This window comes from Polypterus senegalus, chromosome 11 (genome assembly GCF_016835505.1).
Source record: "Polypterus senegalus isolate Bchr_013 chromosome 11, ASM1683550v1, whole genome shotgun sequence".
Lineage (NCBI taxonomy): Eukaryota > Metazoa > Chordata > Cladistia > Polypteriformes > Polypteridae > Polypterus > Polypterus senegalus.
The window spans coordinates 122,521,266-122,533,285 of NC_053164.1; the positions used below are offsets into that span (position 1 = coordinate 122,521,266).

Genomic DNA, 12,020 nt, shown 5'->3' on the forward strand with positions numbered 1-12,020 from the left:
AGAAGATGAACTGATCACCAAAAGGCACATTTCTTTAATATTTTAAGCAAGACTGTATTTTATTTCCATCATTCACAGATACAAAATACCAAAAAAATGAAAAATGCCAGAAGCAAAAGTTTGGGCACCCAGCGTGGTCTGTACTTAGCAACACTGCATTTGGGAAAGAATCACAGCTTGTAAACACTTTTTATAGCAAGCTAAGAGTTTCACTTCTTACTTTGGGTATTTTCACCCATCAGTGCTTGCAAAAGGCTTCTAATTCTGTAAGACTCTGAGGTCATTTTGAATGCACTGCTCTTTTGAAAGCCATCAACAGATTCTTCAGGGGGACTGTGAGGGACATGCAAAACCGTCAGTTTACATATCGAGGTATTTCATTATAGATTTTGAGGTGTGTTTTGAATCATTGTCTTGTTGTACGACCCATTCTCTTTTTAACTTCAACTTTTATACAGATGGTGTAATGTTTGCTTCCAGAATTTGCTGGTATTTATTCAAATCCATTCTTCTCTCTTCCATTGACACATTTCCTGTGCCACTGACTACAACACAAGCCTAAAGCATGATTGATGCACTCCCATGCTTAATAGTTGGAGAGATGTTCTTTTCTAGGAATTCTGCACCACTCCAAACATACATTTGTACATTGTGACCAACTGTGTTCTATTTTGTCTTCATTAGTCCAGAGGACTTGTCTGCAAATCTATAAGCAAGCCTGATGCATTTTGGAAACTTTAGACACCGAATTTTGTGGCTAGGATGTAGGAAAGGTTTTCTTCTTTTGAATCTACCACACGGGTATATTTGTCCAGGTGTTACTGAACAGTAGAACAGTGCACCACCACTCCAGATCCTGCTAAATCTTCTAGAAAGTGTTTTGCAGTCAAAAAGGGGTTTTTATTTACCATTCTAGCAATCCAGCAAGCAGTTCTTTCAGAATGTTTTCTTGGGCTATCAGACCTCAACTTGACCTCCACCGTTCCTGTTAACTGCCATTTCTTAATAACAATACAAACTGAGGAAACAGCTACCTCTTAATGCTTTATCTTCTTGTAGCCTTCTTCTGCTTTCTGAGCATCAATTATATCATTTGTCAGTGTGCTAGGCAGCTGCTTAAAGGAGCTCATGGCTGCCGATTGTTGGGACAAGGTTTGAGTAGTCATAGAATTTATACAGCTTTGCAAATTTACATTACGATGACTGTGAACAAGCCATAGCCCTAACAAGCCAATGAATGTCGGAGACCGTGGGAAAAGTTTACTAGGATCTCAAATATCTTGGGGTGCCCAAACCTTTACATGGTGCTTTTATTCACTGTACAATTGTACAAAACAAAAACAATAGACTAATCTTGCATAAAATGCTGAAAAGAAATGTGTCATCTTTAACTTTATGCCTTTTGGTAATCAGTTCATCTTCTGCTCACTAAACTCTTTAAAGTAACAGACGTTTTAAGCAAGGGTGCCCAAACTTTAGCATGCCACTCTGTAACACCTGACTGAGGCTGTCGAATCACTTTCACAGCAGGAAAAAAAGAAAGAAAAAACAAAAATAGTCAAATGAAGAATTATGGAAAACTCCGTAAGCAAGAAGCTTCAAAGAATTTTCCGCAGGCCAATTTGAAATAAATTATACAGCAGTGAACCAAAGTGAATTACTTCAGTTTTGTGTTCTAAGGGAGGACACTCAAAATACTTTTAAAAACCACAAATACTATTGTTACTTTTATTATACCAATATCTGTGTTTAATCTAATGTTATATATTGTTTTCTTGGGCAAATAAACCCTGTCCAGATGATTAATTTTAAATAAGCTTCTTGGGTGGACTTTGCACAGTACAGTATACATACATTATTTTAACTGAATACATACATTTTCAAAGAGATCAAGTTGTTATTGTAGATGAAGGTATTTTTTCAATGTGTATTAGGAATTTACCTAAACAACAGGAGAAACGCTACTTTTTACGAGAACGGAATAAATAAAGAAATAGATGTTCTAGTTCAAAGTTATAAGCTGACATGCCAAAGCATGACATCTGCTCATCTATTTGTAAACTACAGTATTAGACCATAAAATGTCACTTAGCACCATATTAGAATAATCTAAGTAATTAACTCTTGAGTGTAGTACTTTTAAGAATATTTACATTTTATTTTTATGTTCTTGTATTTAACATCTTGTAAAGTGATACAGGGATTATACAGTATATTACACACACTCACGAATACATGCTATATATTTATGCATTTTTAAATATACTGTAGAAAATATACACATACAAAAATATATGTCTGTGTGAGCAATGTGTGTAATACACAGATGTATACTTTTAAGATTAAACCACAAGTTTAACCGAAGTATGCATAGCATGTAAACAGTCATACACTCTATATAATATAAAGCTTCATTCAAGCTTCAACAACAAAAGGCAAAAAAATACCAAAAAACAAAGACCACCATAGTAAAGTGATTTCAGTTGTCTTTGCAACTTAAAATAAATGTGAAAAAGAAAGACGACTGTATTAAGGAATTACAAACATTACACAGCATTTACAGGGGATGTTTTTCCCTTTTTACTTTGATTACAGCACAGGTAATAAATGATAAAGTTAATGTAAAAATACTCTAGAACTGATTAAGGAGTGCTATTTTTAACAATTTGTTTAAACCATCCTCCAAAATCTTTGTTTTAAATTAATTTCTGTATCAAACTAAAAATGAAGATAAATACTATAATAAATTATAGATTTTGTTCAGTAACAAAGTATCAACACAGTACTGAATGACTTTGTGGCCATAAATCGTTCAGGTAAAGACATTTGGTGAGAAAAATCTTGAACTCTACAACCAAAGATGTGATTTCGGATTGTATCTCCAGCATAATGAAAAATTAATTTAAAACAGAGAAGGAGAAAACATTAGCAATTAGAAGAAGACATAATTAGAGGAATAGATGCAGATTTTTATAAGGCTACTCTGCAACATCCAGAGGGTTATTGCTTTTTTTTATCCCAACAAGATTATGTTTCGGACATTAACTGCAGATAATATTTTATTACAGTGAACTCAGAACAAAAGCTTGTCTTTTGTATGGTCAGTCCTGCAAAAAACATGTTCATGAGTTAAGACCACTGAAACTTAAAACAACATACAAGCACACCTCCTCCAAAGCTATCTTCCACAAAAATATGCACGGTCAAACTAAACTCTAAATCTAATTGCCAAAGGAACAATTTTAACCTTATTCTTTCCACACAGAATTATAATGATTTTGACAGTATCTGCAACAAAACACAAACTTTCAACTTCAGAAAGCCTGCTTGTCAACAAAGTATATTCTTTCACACATTGCATTAACAAAACGGTACAAAAAGAAAAAGGCAATGCATTTTAGCAACAATATGTAATGAGTTAAAATTCCCCTTACAGGTTAAAAAATGGCCTAATAAATTACCTCACTGTGTTATGAGGTTTAAAATATATGGAATTCCCTTTAAGAGAAATATTTATAAATATAAACTTTATTTTTTTTTTACAGTTAGTAGCAGTTGAAATATGTAAATATACATTATTTGTAACTTTTATCAAAGTTGCCTTTAACACATAAATTATTCTACATATAAGATCTATGTAGAAAAAAATTGGGTGACTGGAAATTTATATATAAAAATTTTCACCAGATACCCTTAAAATCAACAACGGATTTAGTTATGTTAACCATGACAAGATAAATAAGGTAAGGACTTTAATCTTTTTAAACACAGCTATGGCAAATCTTTATCAAACAATTTCCAAAAACATAATTGGTCTGTCAGGAACAATTTAGTCCAATTCTGTTAACTTCTTTTTTTGTTATTTTCCATAGACTGACAATCTTCAGATGCCATTAGCACTGGCTTGGGACTTCTGAGCATCTGCTGAACCTTTACACTGATGAAAAAGAGGCAGCATTAGTTGTTAGTGGCACAAAAAGTATAACTGCAAAATTTCTGATTACATAGGCAAGGCTTATAATATATATGCATGCTTTAGGATTAGATTCTTTTAGATATTTTTTTTAAAGCATCATGATTATTGAGATAAGTGTTAGTATGAAAATTGTCAGTAAACTGTCATAATTATTTAAAAGGAGAAAAAAATATTCTCACAAATTCTACTTCCTAGTGAAGTTCACAAACATTCTTATTATACAGTATGTAATGTCATATGCATGAGAGTAGGGAGCTTTCAAAGGGCTTGTGTGGTCTCATTAGTGACTAGAGTGGCTGCTGGTATTGACAGGTTGTCCTTTTTCATCCACAGACCAGGGGCCTCATGTATAAACGGTGCGTACGCACAGAAATGTTGCGTAAGAACTTTTCCACGTTCAAATCGCGATGTATAAAACCTACACTTGGCGTAAATCCACGCACTTTTCCACGGTACCTCATACCTTGTCGTACGCAAGTTCTCCGCTCGGTTTTGCAGACTGGCGGCACCCAGCGTCAAAGCAGTGCTAATGTTCCTGTATGGTTACACCTTATTTTCCTGACGCGGCTTTATAAATACACCGAAACTAACCGCATATTGTTTATTAGTGTAATGCATCCGATTGTAATTAACTTGTAACAATATAATGGTAGAGGGAACAGCCATAGTATTCCAAATACCATAACTGCTTTAGCGTTGTTACTCTCACTTCTTCTTCTTTTTCTTCTTCTTCTTCTTTCAGCTCCTCTTGTTAGGAGTTGCCACAGCAGATCATCTGTTTCAATATTACTCTCACTGCCCCACTCAGAGTATTTATATCACTGTATCTGAGTGTGAATCACAGCAGCAGCTGATCGGAAAGGGAATTATCGGTATACAGCTTCAAGGACATGCTGTCTCAGGCACTGCAAAATGTTTTAAAGCCTTTCCTGTACGGACCTCGCGGTTCAGAAACAGAAACGATATCATTTATAAGGTGAAATTCAGCAAAATATGTTTATTAAATTATACAGATACAACTTTAACGTCATTTAAATAATCTATATTCTTCACTGGGAGTGTCGTTAAGGATAGAATAATTAAATATGTACCACAAAGACATTTCAATGTTCTTTAAACGTTTTGAAGAATCGGTGCTAAGCTTACAGATGGCTTAACGTCTATTACAGAGCTGATTATATGGCGATCGGTTACTTGGGGAAAGAAAAGCACTGACTGCAGTGATGGCTACGCCAATATATATCTATACTAATAAAAGGCAAAGCCCTCACTCACTCACTCACTCACTCATCACTAATTCTCCAACTTCCCATGTAGGTAGAAAGCTGAAATTTGGCAGGCTTATTCCTTACAGCTTACTTACAAAAGTTAAGCAGGTTTCATTTCGAAATTCTACACGTAACGGTCATAACGGTCAATAACGGTTGACAACATCCGCCATGTTGAACTTTCTTATTTATGGCCCCATCTTCACGAAATTTGGTAGGTGGCTTCCCTGCGCTAACCGAAACCGATGTACTTACTTATTTCGATTGGATGACGCCACGCTCGGCCGCCATATTGAACTTTCCAACGTCACCAATTTTCAATCTTCCCGTGTAGGTAGAAGGCTGACCCCATCTTCACGAAATATGGTAGGTGGCTTCCCTGCAGTAACCAAAACCGCGATGTACGCATTACTTATTTCGTGGTATGATGCAGCTGTCGGCCGCCATATTGAACTTTAACGGAAACCGATGTCCGTACTTATTTCGTTGGTATGACACCACTGTCGGCCGCCATATTGAACTTTCCAACGTCACTAATTCTCCAACTTCCCGTGTAGGTAGAAGGCTGAAATTTGGCAGGCTCATTCCTTACAGCTTACTTACAAAAGTTAAGCAGGTTTCATTTCAAATTCTACGCGAACGGTCATAACGGTCAACAACGTCCGGCATGTTGAACTTTCTTATTTACGGCCCCATCTTCACGAAATTTAGTAGGTGGCTTCCCTGAGCTAACCGAAACCAATGTACGCACTTATTTCGGTGGTATGATGCCACTGTCAGCCGCCATATTGAACTTTCCAACATCACTAATTCTCCAACTTCCGTGTAGGTAGAAGGCTGAAATTTGGCAGGCTCATTCCTTACAGCTTACTTATAAAAGTTAAGCAGGTTTCATTTCGAAATTCTACGCGTAATGGTCATAACGGTCAACAATGTCCGCCATGTTGAACTTTTTTATTTATGGCCCCATCTTCTCCAAATTTGGTAGGCGGCTTCCCTGCACTAACGAAACCAATGTACGTACTTATTTCAGTGGTATGATGCCACTGTCGGCCGCCATATTGAACTTTTCAACAGTCTTTGTTACTTATGGGCCCGTCTTCAAGAAATTTGGTACACGGGTTCCCAACGCTAACTGAATCCTACTTACGTACCTATATACGTCCATAGCCTGCACCTCGGTCACCGTGTGAGGTGGCGTTGGGTCCCCCATCCCAACGCCTCCCACATTGTTGGCTGCCTGACTATATAAGACCGTCCGTCGCTCCGGTCTCTACATTCCCTTCCTTGCTTCGCCACGGGATTCACGTCTCCCTACTGATAACTACAACCTTTTTGTTTAATCCACGGCTTCTCGGCTGTTTTATTGTTTGTTTATTACAATTATAGTTATTGTATAGGTATTTTACACTTACTTTACATTGCTCAGGTACCCATTTCCTTTATCATTCCAACCCTCATTACCATGTGTATTGAGGTGATCTCTATCGATCAAAGAACTGTCACTTACCGAGTGGTTTTCATGCCCGGAGATACTGTACCACCTACCTTTTCCATTCTCTTTGTTACATATTGCACGGCCATATCAGGCTCACCCTTGATATCCGGAGGAACATTCTGTCTTATGTATTGAATGACTGGGACAGGTTCAAGGTGTGGACTGATGACGGTACAGGAGATGATTAGACTACACAGGAGCACTAGAAGAGTGAAATTCTTAAGCCCTTCACCTATGGTTCTGAATGTGAGTTGATGGCTGCCGCTGAATTGTTCGGTTGTCGCTTTCAAGTGTACCGAAATGGCCAAATATTTTACACCTTTCGACAAACGCCAATGCCTCTTAAACATCTTAGATTCACAGGTGACGATTTCAATAGTGGACACTTTGATGTTTATGAATGTTTAAACTCTCAAAAGCTGGATGTGATTTTATCGATGAAACCGGTTGTGTGCTTACAACGCTTGACAGATGCCGAATGTCACTTCAACACAACAAATCCTGCAAATACTGTCGTAATTGAAACAAACCATGAAACTCAAACCGATTATGACAGCAGCAATCCAAGCTGTGAGATTTGAGACAAGATTACTGTTCACATGGCCAACTGTAAGTTACATGCTCAAGAGTAAGCTCAGCGCACAGCTTGGTCATGTTACAACCGAAGGGCAGAACTGACAACATGGTATACATAGAGATCCTTAACAAATAATTATTGGCATATCTTCCCTCAGTTTAAAAAGGTTTAATTTTTTTTCTTAATAAAAATTTGAATGCAGTACTTCGCCGCTACGAAGCGGGTATTTTGCTAGTTGAATATAAAACAGAAAGAGAAAACAACAACACAGCTAAAAACACAGCGACAAATTTCGGCAAAAGTTAAATGCTTGTGTCATTAGCACGAGACGGCTATGCAGCCATCCACTGTGCATAAGCTACCTTACTGACGGGCGGGCGAAGGAGCCACCGATTCTTCCTCTTCCCAGTGCCACCACAAGCCTAGAGCCCCTGATTGTACTGCTGCAATAAATTATTTCATCGAAGTGAAACACATGTTTAATAACGTGCTTTAACTCCTATCATCATGAAAATGATATCACGTATACATCTCAGTATTTTAGTTATTCAGAGAACTGTAATATTACGAATGTAATTGATTCTGTGTCCAGTTGGAGGAAGAGAGCCGGTTTAAAAAGCAAGTAGTGATTCACACACATAGAGCACATAGAAGATCAAATACAAAACAAAGCATTTACGTGCTACTTTAATTACGATGTGATTTGAGAAACTGGTTAATTAAACGATTTTAAGATGAAGTTTATGATGTTCTACTTTAATGACAAAATAAACTACGTGATTAAAGTGGAAATGTCGAGATTGAAGTTGACATTTCGTGCTTTTTCCTCACTGTGTGCCTTTTTTCTCTGTACCCTAATAAGCTTTCATATGACACTCAGACAGTGGGCTTACAACTCGGCTTTTCACGGCGACTTTGATATGTGACTTCTTTTTTATTTCCAGCACTGTGCGATTTGTGAATGTGAGCTTTCAAGTTTCTCCAACACGCTATGTCACTCGATCAACTTCCTTTTGTTGATTATACCACGGTTTCTTTGAACAAATAGTATGTTTTTCCTTTGCCTCCACTTGGTATTCGCTGAAATTCTTATATTTTCCCCGTGCTTTTCCCATTGTCTTTTCACAGAAGGCTGCGCTTAAGGGCGATTTATATTGATTTGCATATTCAAATAGGCGTAATTCTGGGAGGATTTGGGGCATTACATAATGCGCGTGCATGAGCGTTAGTTTTCACGCTGGTCGGGATTTATGTAGCGGAAGAACGTGGAAGTTGGAGTACGCACAGATTCCTGCATCTGGATTTTTCTGTGCGTAAGCACATTTCGGCTTTTGTGCTTACGCCATGTTATAGTGCGAGTTCTACGCACAGCGTTATACAGGAGGCCCCAGAAGCTCAGAATGTCAAGGACCCGTGAAGTCACTCTCAGACACGCAACTTTCTTCCCTGAAGAAATATAGCCCTCCACCTGCCATCATGGAGGTAGTTCACTAGATGGATTCACACGTGTGACTCTTGTTTTACTTTACTGCTTGTGAAAACAATCAATCCTTTAAAATATATGAGGATCACCAGCCGGTGCCTCAGTTCTTTTTCTGGCTTTACTTGTTTAATTTTGGTATAGTCGGACGCCAAATCATTCCAAAAAAACATTCCTTAAAATGTCAGAGGTCAAATATTTAGGCTACACAGGGAATACTTATACATTCCCAGTGGTTGTAACACACAACTCTACATTCTCCAGGATTCTAGGGTAAGCCTGATTTAACTTTAAAAACAGAAGGACAAAAGCCACACCCACTGTAAGTTCAGGCCTAATAACTAACAGAACTTCCCCATCACAGAATGCCTCCATGCCAAACCAGTCCAAAATGAGAGATGGCAAGGGGGGTGTCATGAGTGCGATGGCAAAGACTTAAGGGAGTCTCCATCAGAGGTTTCTAACAGAGCATCACAACAAGATATAGATCCTGTGTTGTTCAGCCATAAATACAGAAGGGATTAACCAGAGAAAAAGAGGAGGATGAAACAGGAAGTGACCTCATATACCTCAGATATTCTAAACTTCTAGTCTGTGGGTGAAAAAAGGACAAAATGTGAATACAAGAACCTCCTCTCAACTCAGGGTGGAACTAACGAGACCGCACAAGCTCTCTTAATGTCTTCTACTCACACGTCCTTGACAGTGGTCGTAACATCATATATTCAAGCATAAACGTGAATGCTACATTCATTTTTAGTTTACTTGAATATTTGTTTAAACTGATAAAATACTTATGGATAAAAAGCAACAAATGAGGCACATTATAAAGTTTGAGAACCTGTGAATGAAGACAAATGAAAAATCTCTGATGGAAAGATAGAGTAGAAAGCTATGAGACAAATTCTACAAATGTACATCTTCATATACATCACTTATCTCAGCCCTTCTGTGTACCACTGCAGGTAACAATGAAGTCTGTCTATAACAACACAGAGTTTTTTTTTCTTCCCACAAATAAAGATAAAATGTTGCATCTGTTTAGTTTATTTTAATTCAGTGCAAACTAATAAGAAACAGGATCTTTTCAAAAATGCAGAGGAAGTGATTGCATTTGTTGTTTTAGAGACATCTGTTTAAGAGTTTGGAGATTGATGGAAGTCTGACTTTACTAAAACAAATATACTTAATAAAGGAAGGGCTGAACTATCAATTCTGCATTGTGCCACCATTTCCATTTTGTTGCTTGTCATAATATAACATACAAATAAAGCAAAAAATGGTAGGATTTTGGGTGCTTTATTAATTACTTTCTTTACACTTTTCCAGCAAAGCAGGGTTAAGAAGTTCCCTCTTGAAAAGCAGACAGACAGGTGTTGGATTATTATAACTATTTATATTTATATATATATATATATATATATATATATATTGTCGCAGGTGGCTGGGTGTAGGGCGTGACCCCCACCTAAGTGAAGGCATTGTGTGTGATGGCCAGGACTTTATATATGATATATATATATATATATATATATATATATATATATATGATATATATATATATATATATATTGTCGGAGATGCCCAGGAGGACTGGAAGAGGACTTACGTCCACCTCAGACCATGTGGGGTCGACCACCCTGGTTCCTTTGGGGGCCACGGGTACACAGCTTTGAAGCTCTACCCTGTAGGGGCCCGTGATCACCGCCAGGGGGCACCCCTGTGCCTTGGGAGCCCTGGACCTCAGCACTTCCGTCACACCCGGAAGTGTCGGGGGAAGAGGACTGGGAACACCCGGAGTGCTTCCAGGTACGCAGCTGGCATTTCTGGGAAGCACCTGGAGAACACCCGGGTGTCTAGAAGAGGGGCCACCTCCCTTCAGACAATGGCTGGAGTCAGGAGGAGAAGACAAGGCCTTGGAGGAGAGGCAAGGAGGCGGCCTGAAGAAAGAGAAGGCACTGTGTTGTGGCCAGGACTTTGGGGGTTTGTCGTGCACTATTGTAAATATGGACCGAGTAAATAAACGTGTGTTGGGTGACATTAATGTGTCCGTATGTCTGTGTCCGAGAGAGAGAGAGAGAGAGAGAGATGAATAGTTAAATAGCTCAATCTTTCCCTGTATTAAAATATAGCATACTCCTGCAAATGGTGTAACTTACAGTAGTAATTTCAGCAGCCTTTGCCGATTTGCTGCTAATGATTTCTGCAGTCTGATCTTCAAGTCTCTCTCCCTGAAAACAGAATCAAAAATTTTAATTCAACGTGAGAGCTAAAGAAGGGCAACCACTAAACTGTTCAAACTCTATTTTATCTATGAAGTAATGTCTATTTATAGACAAAAGAGGCTAATGTACACTAAGGTGCCATAGGGTTACTGGTCTAAAACACCATATATGTTAAAGTAGTAGAAAAATACCAGAGGAAACCGACGTCTGATCCCAAAGAATGGTGAATAGTAGGAGAATGCAAATACCTAGAAAAAGGTGACCAATCTTTAATAGACTCATTGAAAATTTTCTGAACAGATAACACATCTTTAAAAACAATTTCAGAACTGTTAAAACCTTACTGTTATACTACTCTAAAATACAGGTAAAATTCCGTTGCAACGATCTTCCAGGGACCTAAAATGTATTTTGTTGTAATGAGATTCTGTATTTGTCACCATAGTGCTTTCTTTAACTTGCATCCATGCGTTTGCAATCATTTCAATAGCTTCTTTCACATTAATTTTAATCTCCTCCTGTCTACAAGTTATGCTGATGAGAATTTTTCTTAGCATTTCCTTGCGATAATACACTTTTTCAGGGTGCAAATGATGCCCAAATCCAAAGACTGAAGCACTGCTGTGCAATTGGTTGGGAGGAATTCAACGTGAACATTATCTAAATGCAGAAGCATGTTGTGGGCAGCACATTTATCAATCAGAAGCCGAATAATCCTTTTCTTCTTCTTCATATTGTGAGGTTTCTGAACTCTTTTGGGGATTGTCACGCTTAAGTGCGTTCTGAAGCGTGATTGCTGCATCTGTGTAAGATTGTTTGTCCTTTGCTGGGGCAGGGCAACAGCAGGCTCACAGCGGTGCAGTGAGGCTTCACAGAAGCAAATCCTAAAAGATTGGGGTTACGCTATAAGTTCCTGTCTTACATCCAAAAAACACAAGGCTGAGCCTCAGTACTTTAGCAAACCAGGTTTATTCTGCTTGAAACAGGAACAGCACG

The 12,020-nt window shown here is 38.1% G+C and overlaps 1 protein-coding gene across 3 annotated transcripts in view; it reads right to left on the minus strand.

Annotated features, from left to right (window-relative positions):
* Nucleotides 1-53: 53 nt before the first annotated feature.
* The window catches only part of letm2 (leucine zipper-EF-hand containing transmembrane protein 2), a 46,556-nt gene continuing 34,589 nt past the window's right edge, over nucleotides 54-12,020 (minus strand). Inside the window, exons 10-11 of one of the 3 annotated variants that reach the window (XM_039769588.1) lie at nucleotides 10,959-11,030; nucleotides 54-3,937 (exon numbers count right to left, since the gene is read on the minus strand). In XM_039769588.1, the coding sequence (XP_039625522.1) occupies nucleotides 3,884-3,937; nucleotides 10,959-11,030 (126 nt within the window). In that variant the 3' untranslated portion in view covers nucleotides 54-3,883. Of the gene's footprint in view, nucleotides 3,938-10,958; nucleotides 11,031-11,052; nucleotides 11,273-12,020 lie in introns of those variants that run through there. The other 2 variants (XM_039769590.1, XM_039769589.1) reach the window with 2 other exon arrangements.